Here is a 23389-nt window from a genome sequence, read left to right on the forward strand (position 1 = left end):
GGATTAATCATCCATATTTTTCTCTATTATCTTTCAGAAGATCATTTACACTATATCAATTTATAGTATTTCTCTCTTATTGGTTGACCAAGATAAAAGGTAAACAAAACAATGCATTTAAAATGTTTAGATATGCCTCTGTCATTTACTGGAGTTTTGGTTAATCCAAATCATAAAGGGTAGAGTGGGGTCAGTCAAACAGCATTTTAGAATAGTACACACATTTAGCAACAAAAGGGAATGGAAGGACTTGAAGAATATAGCAGTGGAGAAGTGACATACAAAGAGGAAGCTAAATATAGCTACACTTCTATTTAACCCATTTATTTCATGGGTCAAATTCTTCTATACTGATCAGTTAACTACAATAAGAACAAGTAAATCTATTCCTCGTCTAAGGTTGATGGGAACTACAGATAAGAATGATCCTAGTAAACCATCCTTTTCATACTAGCTGTAATCATTTGCTTCTTGAACAGCCACTTGGCCAGCACTTTTAGTGAGGACAAAGGCAAAACATTTTCCTATGCCATTATTTTCTAGACTGTGCAGTGCTGAAGGAGATTTAAAACAATTGATTAGCAGACACTGATTAAACTTATTTTAATGTGCAAAATGCGAGATTTTAAAATCTCACTTACATACATGTATATATTTATGAGAGAGACTGAAATATGTATTTGAAGATCATTCTTTCTGGACACATGTAGAAGTGGATATTAGACTAGTCATGCTGCATGAGTTAAATCATGCCCAGTATCTATTTTTCGGAGTAGAGGTGGGAGTACTATAAAATTCAAAAAATCGTAATAAGCCATTTCAAAGGTCATGAAGCCATGGTAACAGAAATAGCAGCAATTCATCCCACTAAACCCATCTCAAGCCAGGAAAGCAAAACCAAGTGAGCATTTTGTAAGATGCCTTTTCACCTTCTTGATCTCAGGAAGGAAAATGAAAGCAGAGAGTAAGATGCCACAATTGTTACTGCACTCTGAAAGTGCATAAAATGTGGGCAGCCAGAGCCTCTTAATGAAAGAATGCAAAAATCCTTCTTAAGGTTGTAAATACAAATGTGTTCTTCCGATGACATTATTATTATAAACCAGGAAGGACTTAATGCTGACCTCAGCTTCAGCTTGTACAATTGCTATCTGGTTCAGTAAAGATGTGCAGGTCCTTGGAATCCTCCCCCCATCCCTCATACAGATATCCACAAAAAGATGTTAAGTGTTAAAATTTGTCTCATACATATTTACGGTGTTTTGTAATCAGCCATCTGTGCTTCCCAAACACCATAACTACTGTGAGGTAGATACCAAAGAACAAACTGATATTAACCTGATAACAAAACTGATATTAACTGATAGCAAAAAATGCATAAACCTGGCAAAAAGTAAGCAATTTAAAAAGACAAATTCTCTTTTGAGAAAAAAAAAGCGGTTACTGATCATTTGAATGAACTGAAGACAGTAAGGAAACACAAAAAGCCTCATTCCTTTGGTTGAAATGAGTCTATACAGAAAATTTAGAAAAAAGAAAAGAAGTACTTGTGGCACCTTAGAGACTAACCAATTTATTTGAGCATAAGCTTTCGTGAGCTACAGCTCACTTCATCGGATGCATTCACTGCGATGAAGTGAGCTGTAGCTCACGAAAGCTTATGCTCAAATAAATTGGTTAGTCTCTAAGGTGCCACAAGTACTCCTTTTCTTTTTGCGAATACAGACTAACACGGCTGCTACTCTGAAACCAAAAAATTTAGAGTATCTCTAGTAGCAGGTGTTTTTATTAACTGTAACTTTATGTTACAGGCAGTACACTATGTGAATTAGACTTGGACAACTTAATACATTTCTACTTGCAAATTATTCAGTTCCAATAATTACCTCCATTGAAGTCAGCAATTCAACTCAGTACTAAACTCTCTTCTCTCAATTAAGAAAAAAAGAGAGTGTAAAAAAAAGAAAGCAACACTTTTCACTTCTTTCCTTTGTGACTCCATGTGTTTTGGAATCTTCCTGCCCCATAAGAATAAACAAAGGGTTATATTTTATGGGAAGAAAAGCCAATTGTTTTTCTGCTATCCAAAAAAACACTTACAGCTGGAGTCAGCAGATCATCATCTACTCGGCAAATGTAAAGACAAACAGCGTGACCTGTCAGGCTTTGCTATCCAATCATTCTAAGCACGACTCTCTTAAAGATTAACTTCTACTTCTACTAAACTTCAAAACAACTGAAGAAAAATCTATTCTAAGCAATAACGACAGCAGTTCTTTCATGTTTACAATGAAAATGAACATAATGAGAAAGCCGTGCTAACTGTCAAGAAGACCAACGTTTCCAAGTTTCAATGAAGGTATCAAGAGGTCATCCAAGAGAAGATCACAAAGGGAAAGTCCTTCCAAAAGTACAGCAAATCATACAAGTACTTAGCAACACTGTGTCTTATAACAGGCTTTACTGAGAAAATTAACACACACACACCCCAATATAAAAGGTGAGCACATAGAGGCTAATTTAAATATTTCTAAAATACACAATTACTCTCTCTCTCTACATAAATTAATACACACAGAAAAGAAATGAGTTTGCAGTCTGTGGTTAAGGCAAAAGATTCTAACTGAGATTTTAAAAATCTCCTTTTAGGAGTAGGGCTCTATTCTCAGCTGTGCTGCAGATTTCCTGTGCTAACCTGGGCAAATCACCTAATCTCTCCATGCCTCATTCTTCCCATCGGTAAAATGGAAATAATACTAACCTACCTCTCAATGGTAACAAAGGCCAAATTCATTAATGCTTGTAAAGGTCTTCAGCAAAAAGGGCTATATACATGCAAAGTTGTTGTTGTTGTTTTTATTACTGAACTGCATTATTTTAAAATATAAGTTCAAAATAAGCACACAGTAATAATTTAACTCAAAGCTGGTTTTAGTCTTCTTACTGTTACAGTGAATTTGTACATTTGATTTTACTGGAAATGGAATGACCTCAGCCATAGTACAAGAATGCTCATTAAACCAATACAGTTCTGTAAACCTCTAAGCAATTATGAAATCCCTGCACACATTGAGTGACGAGAAGGAAAGAGGTATGAGTTGTATTATTTCTCAATAGTCCTGTGTTATACAAAATCTTGAACTCTTATAGGACTACTGGCATTCACAGTTTCATATCCATATGCGCACAATAAATGTGGTCACCTCTTCTTCTCATGATGGCAACCCACAAACTCCCACTCCATCACCCTGTTGTTTTCGGCTCCTGAAGAAAGCTAAGCTCCTCCATTCCCAGAAGGAACTTTCCCCTTTACTTAAAATGTATTTAAAAGGTCCTCTTCTAGCTCCAGTAACAGTAGCATGAATAGAGGGAGGGTTGTCAGGGGAGAAAGAGCAAAACCTACCTCTCCAGCCATTCAGCTTTTAAACAATCAGTGGGTGGGGAAACAGGGCCATTTTGAAGTAAGTCACATACAATATAATAGGAATTAAACCAATCGGGCTTTCCAGATTTACCCTTAATGCTTGTGTCATCCTACAGAACATGCAGCAGCAGTTTAAAAAGCTAACTGCATGGTAGGTACCATTAGGAAAGGGATAGATAAAAAGATGGAAAATATCATCATGCCACTATATAAATCTATGGCAAGCTCCACACCTTGAATACTATGTGCAGTTCTAGCTCCCCATCTGAAGAGAGAGATATATTAGAATCGGTAAAAATACAGAGAAGAGCAACAAAAATGACTAGAGATATGGAACAGCTTCCATATGAAGAGAGATTAAAGACTGGGACTTTTCAGCTTAGAAAAAAGATGGCTAAGTGGGGATATGATAGAGGTCTATAAAAAGTGGTCTATAAGAAGTGCACGGGACTGGACTAGATGATCTACTGCGGTCCCCTCCAGTCCTACATTTCTATTATTCTAAAATCATAAATGCTGTGGAAAAAGCGAATAGAGAAGTTTTATTTACCCCTTCACATAATGCAAGAACCAGAGCTAAATTAATAGGCAGAGGGTTTAAAACAAACATAAAAAAAGTACTTCTTCACATAACGCACAATCAACCCGTGGAACTCATTGCCAGGGATGTTGTGAAGGCCAAAAGTGTAACTGGGTTCAATAAAGAATTAGATAAGTTCATGGAGGATAGGTCCATCAGTGGCTATTAGCCAAAATGGTCAGGGACACAACCCCATCCTCCGGATGTCCTTAAACCTTTGATTGCCAGAGGCTGGGACTGGACAACAGTGGATGGATCACTCGATAAATGTTGTTTTGTTTATTCCCTCTGAAGCACCTGGAGCCAGCTACTGTCAGAAGACAGGGAAGTAAACTCGATGGACCATTAGTCTGACCCAGTATGGTCATTCATACTTTCTTAGGACAGCAGAGATAATTTTCTGTTAAGTTCCAGGACTTTTCCCTAACAGGTAGTGGGAAAAGGGGATAGAGGGAGAAGGAGTGTCTCTCTCACCAACACAAGCTGGTCCAATAAAAGATATTACCTCACCCGCCTCGTCTCTTGAAATCAACAGGAGTTAGGAGCCTAACTCCTTTTGAGCATGCACACCTTGGTAATAAGAGGATCAACGCTGCATGGAAAAATTCTTGTATATATTTGGCGGGGCAATATTCCAGTGCTAATCAGTCAAGGGCTTCTTGTAATTAAGCCTGTAATAGCTTATTTTGCTTCCTCTTCAGCAACTTCTTACTCATACCAAACTCTTTCCAAAATCACTGAGTCAAGAGTGCTGAATAGAGCTCTCTCACAGCAGCCTTTGGAGTTAAACATAAATTGGAACTCAAGTTTATTTGTCTTGAGAAGATCGGGTATTTCTAATGGCCACAGCCACTTATTTTTATATAAAAAGTACAAATGGCACTTTGACCATTAAGTATGGCTCCATGTACAGAAAAAGGGTACGTGCCCTTCTGTCTCCTTTCTACATGCAATGTAAGCGGATATGCTGTTAAAACGGTTTCAGATTTATGTGTAACAGAATAAAACTTTAAGAGGAAAAGAACGGAATTGTGCATGTCAACATCATAGTCTTCCTTCAGACTGAGCCCACAGGGTTATCTCAAGACACCCTCGGTATGTTCTTTCTTTTATGGCATACTCTAGGGACTCTATATCTACATCCATTTTATAGTCTTTAAAAATGTCTAGAATTGACATCTATCAGTCTTTGGCCTTTGTCTCCACCATCTAGCCCTGGTTTCTGGTTTCCAGTGAAAGCCTATTCAGTAAGTTGCCCTCGCCAATCCTTTTTATGTGACCATACTATAAAAATCTCCTCTTACTCATAATGTTTACTGCCTTCCTTTCCCAGGTTCTCTCTAACTTCCCCCTTCCCTCTTCTTCCTCCCCCCTCCTTTGTTCTTAATAGAAAGGATTCTCCTCAAATAATGATAATAGACATTCTTCCTCCTTTTAATGGATGTTCCACACTTTATATCCTCATAAGAGTGAGGATTTCATACTGGCATTGAACAATTTCATTTCAGGCTACCTTTGTCTTAGTCTTTATACAACACAGGAGTATGACTAGTACTACTAGAAAGGTTCCCTATACAGCATCAGTCAGTCTCTAATCCCAAACTGTGAATTAAACTGCATTTGTTTGGACTTGACACTGCCATATGACATTGGGTTGAGATCAGATAAGAGCGCTGATAAGATAACCAGGGTCAAGACTGGTCAGTACAGGAGACCTCCAAGGATTATTTACACGCTACAGAAAATTTGCTTGTGATTTAGGAAGTGATGAACATCCCTTTGTATCCATTTTGAACAAGTGCCCCTGCCTGTTGCTAGAGAGCACTCTTCTGCCAGGAATACAGGTTTCTGCATGTAGGTATTCTGGTTCTTGGGGGCATTAAAGATGTCTAGGCACTTTCTCAAGAACAGGGTTTTTTAACCGGATTTCCTGGCCAAATTCCAAAATGAATAATTCTATTACCTGAAAATATTTGTCTTGTAGCAATTATACAAGGTATGCTCCTTTTCCAACACCAAGAGCTGTTAAGTAGCATTGTTGTGCACTATTAAATAGCTAACTACAATAATCCACTCTGGAAGTGGCCTCATTTCAGTTATTTAAGCATCTTTATATAGTCTCTATTATTTATATCAATGTATTAATTTTTCTAGAATCCTATAGCATATGTAGCACTTCACAATCATATAAAATTACAAGATTCCTTTCTTAAAGAACTGTGCAACCTAAACTGGCCAGATAAAAAGGCTAAATGACAAGAGACTGAGCCAATAGACAATAGCTTCTTTCAGAGAGCGCAGAAAGGGGAGAGAAAGTAAATAATAGATAGTGATACTGTTGTTGCAGGAGCATTGTTTATTCCAAAGAAAACAAATCATATAAGTTGTTTTGTCTAATATTTCTTGTTTGTTTAGGGGGTTTTTTTTAGCATCATGAGGCAAACCAAATCTATTTGTTTATATTTTTTATAAAGCAATATTGTTTATAAATTCCTTTGGGATCCTTCTAGATGAAAGGCCCTACATAAATGTTATTACTTTCATACTGTCACATACTTTACTGAGATCATCTATTGTTCTTACACTTCCTTCTGTTTAAATATCACCCATACAATCAAGCAAAAGAGCAAGCAGGCAGGACACCCCTCACTGTGAAACCATGCTCAGCATCTACAGCCTTCTTTTTTCTTTTATAAACTATCACTATCAAAACATAAGCCCAGAAAGAAGATGAAGGAGTACATCCACTACTGCTAGTTATGCCCTCTTCTTTCCCATTCTAGCGTAAGATTCTCAGTCAGTGTGTGTTATTCTCACACATACAACTTCAGAGTGGTAGCCGTGTTAGTCTGTATCAGACAAAACCACGAGGAGTCCTTGTGGCACCTTAGAGACTAACAAATTTATTTGGGCATAAGCTTTCATGGGCTAAAACCCACTTCATCAGATGCATGGGTTTTAGCCCATGAAATCTGATGAAGTGGGTTTTAGCCCACAAAAGCTTATGCCCAAATAAATTTCTAAGTCTAAGGTGCCCCAAGGACTCATTGTTTTTGCCAATACTACAATGACCTTTGTGTAGACAGACTCCTGAACCTGCATGGGTGCAGAGTGCACCCATGCCAAGCTCACTGGAGGATCAGAATTGTTGTCATTTTGAACTACCCAACTCACATAGAGACCTCCTCTTCCCTTGAATTCCATCACAGCTCTTAAGATTATTTTGCTGTTGGTCCTTTGAGTCGAGCTCTCCAGGACAAATGTCAAGAGATTTCACCATAGAGGACCCTGGCCTTTAACATTTGTTACACATGCTACTTCACCAGAGCACAAATTTGGCAGCCTTCAGAACACTATAGTGGACGTAAAGCTTTGTTATGCCTTCCCCCCCCCCGGCCCCAGGCAATTTAAGAGTATGTATAATTTAATTTTGTTGGTTGCAGTTCACGAGCATGCCACTGTGAGTAAGATGCTATTGTTTTTAGGTTTCATATTTTGTATTCCAATGCTTGGGATAGCAGTATAACAGCACCTGGTATTTTATACATTACAGACAGCACCTCATCTTTTATACATTACTTTTAAATTTGCAAAGAACAGTCAGTTTAGCTGATAAACCTGGATTTACAAATTGCCCTTTTGTCTTTATGCAAGTCTTTTCCCAACTGTATCTCTACTTCACTGTACTATCCTATAAACGGACTAGCACTGATGGAAGATTAAGACTCTATAATTCTTGCAGGATGTCTTCTAGGCCTTCCAAAAAGAGTAGAATAATGATCTTGGTGGTAGGATAGCTCAGATTCCCAGATGCAGCATAAGATCCCTTGTAAACGATGCTCCAGCTTTAATCACCCTATTGCTTTTCAGCATTTCTCATGTAAAGCGGTCACAGCTGAGACAAATCTATCTTGAACATTTGCTCATAGATGTGAAAGTAGCAGAACTAGTATTACTCCGGTGGACTTGTCCCAGGCAAAGTATATGCTCTTTCATGCTCAAGAAATAAATTTTGAACCTAGAACTTTCTGCTCACTTGAAACTCAGATCTCTTAACCTCGAACAAAGTTTTCCTGCTGCCATAAGTACAGGTAGCCAACCAACAGGAAGACTTTTAATAATGCTCAGGTTTAAACTGTTTGTTGAGTCCACCTACCAATGCTTAAGTGATGTGTCAGCAAGTTATATGGTGGCAGCATTTCTAGATAGTCAAAGAAAACTGAATAAGAGCAGAGCATTCTAAAGAAGGAAATTATAAGGTGGTTTGTTGCAATCTGGATTCGTACCATACACTATACCATTCCACCAGATCAGACAATCAGAAGTAGTAATCTCTACCAATTTTGATTCAGAAGCGAAAGGAATGCAAGAAATGCACGAGAGTCACTCTCTTCCAAAAAGTACTTTAAATTTTTAATTCTTTCACGAGACATCTAACAGTCCTGTTTTGTAGCAAAGAGGCTGCTCCCCGTTTGCCCATCAGGGAAGAGGAATTCTACCAAATTCACAAAAGAAACCTAGGTGACCTGGCCTCTAGCAGGTTGAAACCAACACATCATTTCCTGAACATGAATACCTACAACAAACAATACAACCCACGAATTCACAGATTAGAATAATCAATTGCAGAGTGTCCATTTTTATTCTATTAGCCGAATAGAAAGGTATTCAGTACATATTGTACAATTTTAGCCGCACAGTTACACAAAAATCTTCCTGGCTTTTAAGGGCTATGAAGTACACTGGCTGAACTCTTTGGAAAATTACCTCTTAAGGGGCTAGCTGTACAGCATCAATAGAAATGTGGTGCCAGATAATGGCTGCAATAACTGTCTTCATCTCTGGAGAATAATGGATTGTGAATATATCAATATGAGGAGTAGAAGGGAAAGAGAGACTGAGCAGGCACCAGTTACTGTATGCAAAGATGATGCCACATGTATGATGTTATATGTACTCATCTCTTTTCAGAGGGAGGAAGGAGGTTCTTTATAGAGAGTAAAGTATCCATAAGGCCATCTTTGTAATCATCAATGTTAAACTGAGCATTTTTGGAGGGGCAGCTGCAGGAGCATTGATGGCACACAAATCAATGAAGAACAGTTATTTCACATTTATTTTTTACGAAGACAAAAAAAAAAAAAAGCTTGCACATCATTGTGAATGCCAGGTTTTGATCCTGCAGTCACGTGCAATATTCAAAGAGAAAGGCTCTGAAGCAAAACTGATTTGTACCAGAGTACAAGTCCAACGATCTAAAATCTGCCCCTCAGCATTCACACCTAGCAAAAGGAACAAATTTTCAGTGCAAGAGCCAAATGAGTTCAGTGGGCTGGGCTACAAGGAAATACTCCAAAAACAGTGAACTTGCAGCCATCCCTGGATTCATTCTTTTTTTTTTTTTCATTCCATGATGCAGCTTGATGAAGCCTACTTGGCTGCAAATGTAGGCACAGTGGAGAGTGGAATGCCATTGGAAAGTTACAGACATGAATTCTTTGCAAATTGAAAGTGTGCCTTTACTTAGCTAACAGAGGTAGAAGTAGGAATACCTCTCACAGTGTCGATAACTGTATATACCAGATATGGAAGTTCAAGTTATTTTTCCATGATTACCCACAATATATTTTCCATGCGAGTTTAAACACCGGACTTAAATTGACATACAGAGATATGGGCACCTGTAAAATGTGTATTTATTATGAAAGCTTAAAATAAAATTGGTTGTCTCTCTTCCACTCAATTCAATCATTGCATTTTCATCTCGCTAAATGCAGAAAAACCTCCCACACGAATGCAATATTAAACTGGCACACTTAGCCTCAGAAAGAAGTCAGGAAACGCAGAAGCTAATGTTCCAACAGCCGCACGAACATGTTGCAGATCCTGAATATTCTATGGGACGTTTATTACAACACTATAGTAAGCTACATATTCAACCACAAAACCAGGCATACCACGTGTATGCAACACGGCTGCATTAACATAGCCTGTAGAACCTTAACTTCTGAATTCCTGACGCTGTGATCTTAATTGTGCGTTCTGCATTTAATTTAAAAATAAAAAATAAAAAAAGATAACGCTTGTTGCTTCTGCTTAATGATATTGGCATTTAAACGGGTGATTTCCCACATTTGCAGCTGCTGCTCTTGAGCGGGAGGCAATTTTTATTGGTTTACATTACAACAGCAGCATCTTCAGACAGACAGAGAATAGTTCTAATTCGGGTCTGTGTTCTAGCCCCTTTCTGCCTCCTCTCCTTCAGCAAAAAGGAGCCCAAACACAGCTGGACCACCACAGCTGGATCCTTTTACTAGGAATTTCCCTAGTAAAGGGAGATTCTCTCGGCAGCCCTACACTGACCTCACTCCACCAGCCCCCAGTGTAGAGGTATATCAGTGGGGTGGGGAGGCCAGTGACACAAAAAGGTGTGGCTGGAACACTGCAGTGCACAGCTGCTCCAATTCAGAAAATGCAAAGGTGGCTTAAAGCCAACCTCTGCCCAGCCCCATCCTTTCCTGGGCTGCACCTCCTGCGAGGCATTGCTCATAATGGGGGTCAGAAACATGTTATTTTAAAATCAAAATGTAGACTGTATAAAATATTATAGTATACAGTGAAACTGCAGGGAAACCCGAAAATGACTAGACATACCATTCTCCCCCCCACACTAATGACTTACTTCTATCCCTGATGTTAAAGCATACTTTTTTCCTTTTTGGGGTAAATTATTTGTCTTTTTGGTAAATGATTATGCTGTGTGCTTTTCAATGTGAATCTCACTCATCCAAATTATCTTAGCAGTATGTTATCCTTAACTCAGCCTTCATTGATTAAAGGACTGGACAATGTCCAGTCATGTCCAAAAGGAGGCAGGCCTTCATTATGTTCTTAAATACCCATTGTGCATTCTCATTAGTGATTTTCCAATAATACATGTTTATTTTTCCCCTCAAACCAACCAAGGTGCTAGTCCTCATTGTGGACTTTCTCCAAAGCAAGTTCCAAAATTTTAGCCATGTTTTCTGTTGTCTTTTATTTAACAGTGTGGTTTAGATATTTTATGAAGGGGTAAGTTACTTAGACACCTAACTGCCAAAAGTGTCAGGCCCAAAAATGGTTCTGGGACTTGAGTGCATGTGAAAACTGAAGATTATAACTGAAACTGTTCTGTGGCCTTAAAACATGGCAAGGCACTATATCCGCTATAATCAGCATATTCACCATTAAGAGAAAAGAGCTTCTAAGTCCCATTTCAGATTTCTCAGTTCAACTTGCTGTATATAAACAAATAGCAGAGCACCAAAAAGGTCCATTCAGCTAGAACAGAGGATGTGAAAAACTTTATGAATCTCACATTAAAAGCTAAAAATGTATGGAGAATGGATTTATTATAAATAAATTACATTTGGAGAAAAATCCTTTTTGTACTGCGGTTTCAAAAATTTTGATTTCCCATAGCTCAGTAAACATTCACAGCTCTTATTTTTATCTCCACTCTTCATGACAAAATAGCCCTGCTACTCCAGTACTGAAAATGCAGTGAAAATTAAAGCAATGTTTGGGGCATCCAACGGCTTAGTAATGTTTGCCATTTCCAAATAATTTATAGTTTTGTAGTACAATTGAAGCTGAAATATGACAAATTGCTGCCACACATGTTCTTAATGAGCGAGTAATTCAGTTAGAGACAATTTGGGTGCGGTGATATCTTTTATTGGACCAACTTCGGTTGGTGAGAGAGACAAGCAGAAATTGGTCCAACAAAAGATATTACTTCACCCACTTTGTCTCTCTAACATCCTACGACCAACCCCGCTACAAGCTACACTAAATAATCTAGATAATCACATTTCTGGTTTTGAGCAAAGCAGCAAAGTATAAGAGCTTATTTATTCAGTAGGTTTAAAATGGATAACCAAAATCCCCACCCCAGCTTACCTTTTATTAAAAATACAGTCATGGTTTTAAAAATTCAAGTTCAATATAAAGAAACCATAATGTAAGTGGGTAATAGGTGTGTATATACTGTATGCACATACAACAATATCAAAAATCAAAATGAAGCCACTAGATAGGGATTCAGGGGTTTTGGCTGCTTCATTTTTTTCTTTCTAGAATCAAAACATTATTTTCTCAGGCACTTTTCAATCAAATCAGTGTTTTGGTTTAATATTACCTAACAGTCTTTGTTGTCAGCTGCATTATTTTTTGACATCAGGAATAGAGATGTTCCTGTGCTGAATACTGTGGAGTACTTTTTTGTAGTTTAATACAACCAGTCTATTAACTTTTGGAAACAAAAAAATTTTCATCAACTCCTGTTTTCTCTTGAGAATAATCAGAACTTAATATCTTTTTAAAAAAAGGAAGTGGAAATTACCAAAACACCTACTGGAAAGTTTCAATTTTTGAACCCCTGTGCAAAACAAAGCTAAAGTTGTACCTTGATTCTATAAGGTATGAAAAGGAACAACAACAAAAGCCTTAATTCAAAGCCTGTTTCCATGAAGTTCTATTTAGTGAATGCTAGGAACCTGTTATGTCCATCATGTAGGGAGAAACTGACACCTATTGGCAACTTTAATATTACCGCATAATGGTACTTTTCCTCAAAGTAATAAGAAACAGTTCTAATATCTGGATATATTTTAATAAAGGGAAGTGAGATTTGTTTGTTTGTTTGTTATATGAGTACTTAAAAGGAAGCATTTTTTCCATCTGAATTCCAAGCGTACTTTAAGGCTTTCCTTTTAAACACAGAACACCATCATCATTAGTGTAATTATGATCCAATCAGATGCTGGAAACATCAGTAAACAAGTATTTGAAGAGGCCATCCCAGTGAACAAACACAAGCACTCTTTATCAACAGTTTGGAGAGATTACATTTCACTTTGGGGACTAAACACAGTTTAATGTTACATACATGATATGCTCAGTCTTCGTACCAAGTATACCATGTACCATTTTTAGCAACCTCCACAGACAAATCAGGAACCACATCTGCAGAAATATCCTGTCTTTCCAACTACGCTATGAATTATTCTAGTACAGATATCAGTGTCAGACACAGGGATGCTTCTGGAGAGAGATCTTCTGGGGTGTAGCTTATCAGTTAGGATCAACCATCAAGGACGATAATTAAAAATGACATAAAAGGCACCAGCAATATCAGGAAAAAAATGCAAGTAGCAATCAACTTCTCCAAGCTTGAGCCAACAGCCTAAGTTACTAATTCAGTAGGTTTCAGAGTAGTAGCTGTGTTAGTCTGTATCCACAAAAAGAAAAGGAGGACTTGTGGCACCTTAGAGACTAACAAATTTATTTGAGCATAAGCTTTCGTGAGCTACAGCTGAATGCACTGAATGCATCCGATGAAGTGAGCTGTAGCTCACGAAAGCTTATGCTCAAATAAATTTGTTAGTCTTTAAGGTGCCACAAGTACTCCTTTTCTTAATTCAGTAGGTAGCAACACCTGTGGGCAGATATGCCCATTCCTAGCACAATGTGGTCCTGATCTTATTAACCTTTAGGGGCTACCACAATAAAAATATTAATAATAATGGAAAAACAGATCTGGTACTACAGACAATGAACAGCCAAAAAAATTGACAGACCATTGGAATTATCACATTCAGTCCAATGTAGATGAAACATAAAATGTACAGCAGAAAACACAGAGCACCAAGAGTAATCAGAGTAGCACTTAACAAACTAACAATAGAAGTATCGTTAATAAAAGTACTTTTCACTACAAATGAGAGTTTAGGTACGATGACAAATATGCAAAACAAACACAAATACACAGAAGTAATGGAACTTGATTCTTGGAGGCGATGGAGCACTTGCAACTCTAAACAAAGTCACTGAGAGTTGCAGATACCTAGCATTTTGGAGGGGAGGGGGGGAAATAGGCTGTAGGAGATCAACATTTGTTGCAATGTGGTTCTTTGACTTGCAATTTGATTCTGTTGACAACTCCAAGTCTGTTTTATGGGACTACAACTATTCACCAGAGCAGAGAAATTGAATCCAATATCATACATACTTGTAACGAAGAATTTTTTTGTGAATGTACAGCTGTCGAAGGCAGCAATTTTCTCTTGCAAGACTACAACAAGTATCCTAAAAACACAAAAATGAAAACATGTGTACTTGAAACATTAATTCTGTTGGCTTAAGATTCAATATTTAAAATGTAATTGTTTCAAGACCCTCAATTTAAATTCTTGAGCAACAACCTGCCAGTTCTCCAGTAACTGGCAGTTACTAAAGACAGTCTCATCCCCACCACATAACCTGCTCTTCAGGAAGTATACAAATACCATGCAGAGTAGTGCAGCATCTATGATATACCTCCTGTAATAAAAGGTCCATTAGAAAAGAAAGAAAATGGAATTGCAAGGATCCTGCATTGCCCTTAGTGTCTCAAATCATAATCAAATCCACAGTCAGCACACAGACTAATCTAAAAGGAAGTCTTTTACCATGGAAATAATCACATTGTTTATTTCATTGCAAATCTGTCAAACTACTAGTAGTAAATACTACTGTTAGTAGATACCAACAGTGTTTTTTCTCCCATATGAAAGCACAGAACCATGGAATTAAAGATGAGAGAAATGGGCTTTATGTAATAAACCACTTCCAGTGATTACCAGCATCCTAAATACAAGGACAATGAAAAAAATTCAAGGGGACAGCTATTGTCCAGTTACCTTTGACAATTTCAGTTCTTTACAATGCAAATACCAATACACAGAAATTTTGTAGCCTGGCAAAAACGTTAACTGTCCTACATTTTTGAGCCTTAAAACAAAGGGCCATATATTTTGAGGGGAGAGCATATGTAGATAGCCACCCACCCACAAAATTTAAATACCTGTTCACTATTTGAAGCAAAACAAAAGCCATATGGCAAATGATTAGGCATTGGCACATTGTATACTCTACAGATCAACAGGACGTAAAAGTGAAGCTTAAAAAGAGTATAAGATTTTTAAAAGTTTAAAATGAAGATTTAGGCCATTTAAACCCAAAGGGCCTCTGAAACCATTTACACGTTTATTTTCAAAAGGGAACATCAGCCTGGGAAGCTGTGCCAGCCCATGAGCTTGTAAGCTTTATCACCCATTTGCTACGTTTAATACAATCCTTCCTCAAATGGAGCAACATGGTTCTGTTAAATCTGGTTACTGTCTTATTACAAAAAGCTGGAAACACTGTAGTTACTATTTAGTTGACAACGGACAGCACTATGTACATATATATATATGCTATAACGTTTGTTCTATCAATTACCATTCAAAATGTCTGTCCTATCAGGAACATGCCTAGCAGTCCTCTTAAAGTCCAAAATGTGTAGCAACTTGGCTTAACCAGAAGATCATGAAGCTTAGGAAAAATATTGGCTGTAAAAAGTGTATTTGAATGAAAAACCGGAGACCACCATAATCAAGAATTTGGAAGAGGGATCTTGGGATTACTTCATGGATGGATGAAGACATCAGTCCACGTATCTGGAAGCCTCCAAAATATTTGTTTTCCACACTCACTATCCCTTTCGAATCCAATCCTAGAACAACTCTGGGAAAAGGCGTTCCACAAAAAAATCCTTGGCCCTCAACGTGCAGTTGCTGCATTTCTATTCAAAGGGCCCACTGTAACCAACCCTTCTGTAGAGTCAATTTTGAGAATGCTGGGTCCACAAGCATTTCCTTCACACACAAAGGACCTGGGAAACCTGGATCTGCCAAGCCAAGTGTCTTAGGCCCAACCTCAAAGTCATATGATCCAACAAAGGATCTCAGTACCTTGGATCTAGCTAGGCTCTATCATTTTTGGATCCCTATGATCCAAGGTGGCTGTCTGTGCTGGGACATAATCCAAACCACTTTCTTATCAACCTCTATTAGCTCCAGAGAATTAGCACATGTTATGGTGTGCTTGTTTGCCCCTATGCTGCCTCTTCTTCTAAGAGCATAGAGACTTCTTGTAAGAGTTTGGGGTGCTCCTTTTGAGAAGAAGAAGATCTAGCTGCTCTACTCATAGGCAAAAGATCCAAAGAACTCCTGTCCTGATGGACTTGAGAACTTCCCTGGCTAGGGTTAGACTCATTCTCTGATAAGTCTGAGGACTTCTTCAGAAGAAACTCCTGGCTCCAGATGATTAGGATCCTTTCCTCCATGCATAAAAGACTCTAGAACTATTGTATCAGGGTAGGAAGTCTAGCTATTCTAATACAAATCCAGAAGCAAGGGAAAGAATGGGCTCTGCATCCGCTTCAGATGACAGAAAAAGAGAAACTCACGGATGGTTTTGTGGGGGGCTTTCATATCCCTACCATTACAATGCTGAAACAGAAAAGCGTGTGCTTTGAAACGAATTCTGTTGCCAAATGGCAGGACGTGCAATCTACCCAGGCGATGTCATGAAGGAAAATTGTGGTTCAGGGGTTCAGGAGTGTTTCTGTTATAAAAGCCTCTTTTTTCTCAATTTACAACTTGTCTTGTCTGAAATGAATACTAATTTTTATCCCAAACCTAATTGCTTTTACGGTCAACTATTTTTAGTTTAACAAAATGAATTCCAACTGTTTAAATCATAGGAAAGGAAAACAAAAAGGAAGTGTATCAGTTTTATGTAACTTCTTCCAGGAGGTCTCTAAGAAATTAGCCAGTTAATGGACAGACTGAAAGGTAGTCAAGTATAGTGGGTTTTGTTTTTGTTTTTTAAAAGTGTACAGTGTAAAGTGTTTTTTAAAGTGTACAGACGCTCCCCAGGTTACGCAAGACCCGAGTTATGCAAATTCGCACTTACAGAAAAAGTCCCGTAAGCTAGAAATAGGAGGGTGGTTTTTTTTTGTTTTTTTTTTTTTGGGGGGGGGGGGTTGTTTGTCTTTTGTTTTGGCATAACATTTGGGTATATGTTTCCGACTTATGCAAAATTCGAGTTACGCAAGGCTTTCCGGAATGGAATGATTGCATAAGTCGGGGAGCAGCTTTATATAAAAATTGTATTTGTTTTGATCACAACACTCTCCCCAACCAGTCTCATATTTTGTCTTCTGCTCTTAGAGGCAGAGACTGTGTTTTCCTGTATGGATAGTGCCTAACAGATTGTGGATGGTTTTGGCATATAAAAATATGAATACTGAATGCTTTTCTGTTCTTCTTCTATTCAAATTTTATTTTAAAACTTCAATTTTGCACTGCATTAGTCTGCAATGTAGCTAATGCCCCATTAGGGCTTCAATTCGCCATTTTCCAAGCATTTTCAATCTGAAATAGTGAACTTTTCTTGGATGATAATAGAATCTGATATGTTCCAGAAAAACAACTACCCTTGATACAGCCCCACAACTTTGAAGTAGCTATTCCATTTTCACCACTTAGGAAAAAAAAACATTAGCACCTGGAGAGAGTGTTGTTTTTTTTTATAGTTGGGAGACTTTGAATGATGTTTTGCCTTTTGACTGTTTTTACAATTGGACTTTTCTTCTGCTAAAAAAAAAAAAAAGACTAGACTGGAAAGATTTACTATCATCACACTGTCCACAAGGGAACTTTAAATTTTTAAAGAGACAGTTGCACAGATACATACTGAACTCTTTCTGACAGACTGTTAAAGGAACAGTGACCTATTTTGTGAAAATTTTCTTTTATATTCTTAGTTTAACTTCTTCAGTTCAACTTAGTTATTTGATACTGTCCCATTGACTTTCATTGTGGATAGTTAACACTAACATACTATTTAGTCCTTTAATTCTACTATAACATCAAATTATATTACTTTATTGTGCTATGAAAATTACTTGTTTGTTCAATTGTTCTATATTCTAATGTTTCCTTCAACTATTCATCTTTGATTAATTTAGACACTGATATTCTCTATGGTGCCATACTAGAGAAGTGTGTGTTTTAACAACATTTTTAGTGGTCTTTAGAATCTCCACTCTTTTATTCCTTTAATAATTTCATCATCATCTCCTTTTTCCTTCAGGCTCATCTTCTCAGTGTAGTTTGCTATTCTCTCTCCCCTTAAAACTGACAGTTATTCAATCCTGCCATTTCTTCCTTTACACAATATCCAAAATCAATCTGACTGTTGCCACCTGCTCGTCTCTAACTTTCTCAGTTCTCACTTCGCACCACACCCCATTCCTCAGTCTATTTAAAATGATGCTGCTAAAATCAACACAGTACAAAATATTTTCAATTCGAGCATTTCTTAATAAAATTACATTTTACATTTCTATAGCACCTTCCATCTTGAAGGATCCCACGGTACATCACAAACTATACCCATAGCACCAATGAAATGTACAATTTCTCTAGGCCTGAGTTTCTCCATCTGTAACATGGGAATGACACTGTTCCTTCCTCTATAAAGTACCTTCAGATATAAGGATGTAGAGTGCTGTAAAAAAAAGTGTTAATAAATAAATAAATAATATGAGGTAGAGGGAAGTAGCTATCCATGCAGGCAGTACAATAGTGGGGATAGGAAAAAAGAAAATTTTGGTAAAAGTTATCACAGCAAAATCTCTTATTAAAAGTGCCAAGGAATCATTTCTATCCTCATGCAGAGACAGATAGACCTGGGACTTTTTGTGTCTTTTGTCTGAAAACACAGTGTAGGATATTCAGTTTTATCTACCTCAGAAATATAAACGGCTGAGTTAACCCTGACAGGATCTCAACCTGTGGTTCTGGAGAATCATGGTATTTCAGACCTGATAATTATATATTTCTAAGCCATCCTCTTTCGGGATTTAGGTATTCAAAGTATTGTTATTCCAGACAAAAAACACTGCTTTATCTAGTTCCCACCTTCTAACACAAAGGAGTAGAATTATTATTTATACAACTCAGAATACATACGATGTCTTCATATATATTCTATGTATAGGAAGGCAGCGTGGACTAGTGGTTAAAGCAGGGAACTGGAGTATCAACACACAAGGGTTCTGCCAACTCAGACACTGACTTACAGATGTTAATTGATTTAACAGCACTCTGCCCCAGATTCCCAATTCGCATAAAGGAAAATGAGGATACTTGACATTCCTACACACTAAGGCATTGTGACGCTTAATCAGTTCATACCTGTAAAGTGTTTGCAGATGGTCATATGCAAGGCACTATAGAAGTATTTTTGTCCTACTTCAAGTCAAAATATTCCTTGAAAAGTGGAAAACCCAAGCTCTACTTCTGGCAGAACTGAGATGCCTGCATGATATTTTATAATCCTAAAGCCAGTCAATGTATAAAATGTAAATTATGCATGTTACTAGAGTTTTCTATGCAGCAAAAAAAAAAAAGTTAACATATAGAGAGAATGAAGGAAAATGTCTACCTTTTGTTGCAATGCAGATCATAAATAGGAGTTTTGAACTGTATGGATTTGACCATCTCTCCTGTTCGCAAAGAGTAAAGGTCCACACAGCAATAAGGTGGGCTTGTGCTGAAAGAATCACAGAAACAGAAGTTTAGATATTGTACATTTTAAAACACTTTTAAACCATTGTCTTATAAATATTAAAACCCAACTACTCATGATTTGTCCTTCTGTTCCCCCTTCTTAGCCCCTCCAGGCCTGATGTAGTAAAAAGTATGTGAAGACTATTCAAATGAAGCTCAACACTCTGGGCTTTTGTAAAATAAAATTGACAAAGTAGCTAGAAGAATAGCCTGAAGGGGTGTGGATATGCAGATGAAGGGAGATGGAAAGGAATATGACTTGGGTTTGGGAGGAAGTTCAGTTTGCAGAATATTTTGTTCAATCATTTCGGACTTTTGTATTATTATTAGAAACTGAATGACTCCTTTACCTATAGCCCTTTTGGATTTTATTACAATAGTGTGGCTAGTAATGAACTTCTAGGATCTGAAACATCAGTGTTCAAGAAAGGCATTTCCTATAATTCTACACAATCCAGTACAATCTGTTGTCAATGACTAGCTCTCAGCACAACGCATGTAGTTAACTTTCTGGTGATAAGGTTATATTCTAGTTAAAGGTATAAAAATGGATAACATCAAACTTATTTTCCTTTCAAGTTTGCAACTAAATGGGCAATAATAAATAATTCAATAATTTACCAGGTATGAGCAGCAGTGATAATTACAGATTTCAAAAAGCATAACCACAATGTAATTACATTGTAATTGCAGTGTAATTAAAAACAAGTTTTATAAAATGTAACCATTTTTAAATTAAGTTACACAAAATACAGGCTATTTATATTACGGTAATAAGCTATAAAACAGGCTACAAAAGAGGTATCACTAAAAGCAGAGTACAACACATCACAACTTATTTCTCTGCACAAATAAATCTCTCCTCTTGAAGGTAAGATTTTTCTCCCATTTCAAACATACTAGAAAATACAGAAAGGAGGACAAGACAAGTCATAACATGATCTCAAGTTAATCCCCCCCAGATATAGCAAATGTAAGATGTCATCGCTAGGTAGAGAGCACAGTAATTAAACATTTATTAAAGCTGAAGTTTAAAATCAAGTTTACACAAGTTAAGAAGGAAGGTACTGTACATCTGGAGTCAGGCTTGAGTTATGAGAGACTACAAGTACCGGTTGCAAGGTTCACAAAATACATACTTAGGACATAACCGCAGAGACCCAGATTGGGGTGAATAAGGGATCTTGGATATGCCACCCACAGAATGTATTTAGAGTCCAAATCAGTATTGGTGGAGCGAATAGGTACATGGGTGGGGTGCATCCCTTGGTTCGTCAGGGAAGGAAGCGGGTTATTTCCCTGGCCGGCGGTCTCGTTTACTCGTCCTGGTACTGACGGTGTCCCGTGATGTGCTCCGTGTCGATGCCTCTGGACCACCTTATTATACTGGATCTTAGCCAAAAGGCCAAGCAACAGCATCTCCTTTTTGGTTCAATGATTAAATGATTTCAGCAAAATTTATCTTTGTGTCAGAAACCTTTTTTTTTTAATTAAAGATTTGCACAGATGCCTGTAGTTTAATTTAATATAAATTTAGTATAAATAACACTGAGGTCCCTTTCCCAGCATTTCATAAATTTGCTTATTTCCAAAAAAACATTAATCCATAAATTCAAAGTTGTTGTTATTGGTATTTTTAAGAGAAATAAAATCTTTTAGTTTGGATTTTTTTTATATTTTTATTTTCTTTTAAGTACAGTGAAACCTTCCTCAGTTGTACAAAACAAACTGTTCTTTGTGGAAAGGTAAGCTGAAGAAGAGGAAAGAGTATGTTATATAAGTGAAACAACAGCAGAAAAAAATATTCACTTTCAAACTAATTTAAATCTAATTCTCACGGGGCAAAACAAGTTTTTCCAAATTATTTAGGGACGTATTTAAACCTGCCAAAGGTCCAGTAATAAGAAGAGAGTGTCATTATGGAGTCCTCTTTCAACATTCTACATATGTCCCAAGACTTTTTGGAAGGAAAAGGATGAATGTGAGCCTCCTGTATTTGGAAAGGGAGAGGGTATTATTACACTGATTCCATGATATCCTCAACAGCCACAAACCTTTTCTGTACAGCCACAGTCAGCCAAGTGTTTAATTTCACTGATCCCAAAGTCAGACTTCGGAACAGCGGATCTGACCCACAAAATACGGGTCACTTGACAAGTATGCAGTTCTAAATTTGTTCGAGCTATTTACATAGGATTTCACTCTAACACTTACTTAAATGGATACATATTACACTATATGGCAACAGTTGAATCACACAGCAACTTCTGCCATATAGACATGCAGAACCCACATTACATTTATTGTAGACTCTTGTTTAAACAGTACTGATCTTTTCAAATAGTGTGTGTTGCTTTTATCATTTTACTATAAATAAAACTCTACAGCCATTTCTTAATAAAAGGCCAAACTTTCTGAAGATAAAAAAAAGTGCCGAGTGTTACAGTATCAGAAGGGTAGTGGTGGTGGATACCATTTTACAAGCTGGAGAGAGGCTTTGATGTGGCAGTTTTCTTCTATAACACCTTTTTTTCCTCCAAGAGTGCATTAAAATGATGGCTATTTCTAGGTCAACGAATATGAAGCAGCACAAATTGCCAGCTGAATAAACATACTAAGTATGGGTAAAGAGAGTGTGTTTCCTTTTCCGTATATCTGCTTTATTTTACACAATTCCTGACACAATACTTGCTTGTGTTTTGGCCTAGGCTGCTCAAGAATTTTTCTGGAGAACTAGGGACACAAATACAGCCCATTTCCTATCTAGAATCCAACAAGAATGCGGTATGCAAAATACACATATACTGTTGAAAACCAACAGGCACACAAAAATTTTTTAAAACAGCAACACATAATTAACTCCCACAGAAATTCTTTCGGAAAGAATCATTTGCTCCAGGCACATACCTACGTTAATAATTAAAGGAGAGGGTACATCAGTGTCAACCATTTACAAGGCCAAAAGATGGGACACAACAATCAGTCACCTTCAATTAGCAGTCCATTACTACTAGAGGATGCTGGAAAGCAAGTGCTGATCTATTTGCCAACTTGCCTTGATTTAACTAAATCTGCTTCCTAAAGCCAATTTAACCATTTTGGTGCAAGTCTGTGCACAGAACAGAAGTGATTAAGGTTGATTTAGGTAAAGTCAGACTATTAATTCACACCTTTTGTTATTGCTGTGCAATTTGTGTGCACACCAACCCTGTAATCTTGATAATTAAACTTGGCATTTGGACATCATCATGAGTGAGATTCTCAGCATTAAAAGGCACTAGGTAAAGTAGTCAAAATAATTTGCTGCTAAGGTCCAAGCCTAGAGTCTAGTAATACAGGCTTAGCAGAAATAACAACTGTGTTTAGGAATGGGTAAAATCTCATGCAGTGTCTGGAACAAAAACAGCGCAATCTCTAATATCCCTCGGATCCTCAGGCTGACAACGTGGTGTGCTAAGTACTCTATCTCCCAGATGTCTAATTGTTCTCTACTTCTTTTACTTGATGCCTACCTCTTGGTTGGTCATGACAATATCATTTTACCAATGTTCATGTAGATTAGCAAGCAGCTTTGGCTAAAACAAACAGCATCACGTTTAAAAGGAAAGGTTAACGCTGCAAGAGAACTGTGGCTTGGATCAAAAGTACACTGAACTTCGCCAGGCTTTGATTCAAAGCTTTCTTGCAAACCATACCTTTCTTCTCACCCACTATTGCACTGCTGCACATGGTCTGGCAAGTTGTTCCTATGATCTTCTATTTACTTTCGACACCCCCAAAATATACAGAAAATGTCAAATATTTTAGAACAATGAGAATCTGAAGATATTGGATCCAATCATCAGAATTTTTGAGCAGGAGCAGCAACAACTGAAGTCAGCGAGGGCTGCAAGCATTCTG

At 37.4% G+C, this 23389-nt stretch overlaps 1 protein-coding gene across 11 annotated transcripts in view; it reads right to left on the reverse strand.

The window, feature by feature from the left end:
* Positions 1-23389, reverse strand: part of BCAS3 (BCAS3 microtubule associated cell migration factor) — a 494723-nt gene that overhangs the window by 399561 nt on the left and 71773 nt on the right. For all 11 annotated transcript variants that reach the window (XM_037880509.2, XM_043531385.1, XM_037880505.2 and 8 more), the window contains exons 9-10: positions 19365-19472; positions 14056-14132 (exon numbers count right to left, since the gene is read on the reverse strand). In XM_037880509.2, the coding sequence (XP_037736437.1) occupies positions 14056-14132; positions 19365-19472 (185 nt within the window). The remainder of the gene's footprint in view (positions 1-14055; positions 14133-19364; positions 19473-23389) is intronic.

This window comes from Chelonia mydas, chromosome 17 (genome assembly GCF_015237465.2).
Source record: "Chelonia mydas isolate rCheMyd1 chromosome 17, rCheMyd1.pri.v2, whole genome shotgun sequence".
In the NCBI taxonomy this organism is placed as follows: domain Eukaryota; kingdom Metazoa; phylum Chordata; order Testudines; family Cheloniidae; genus Chelonia; species Chelonia mydas.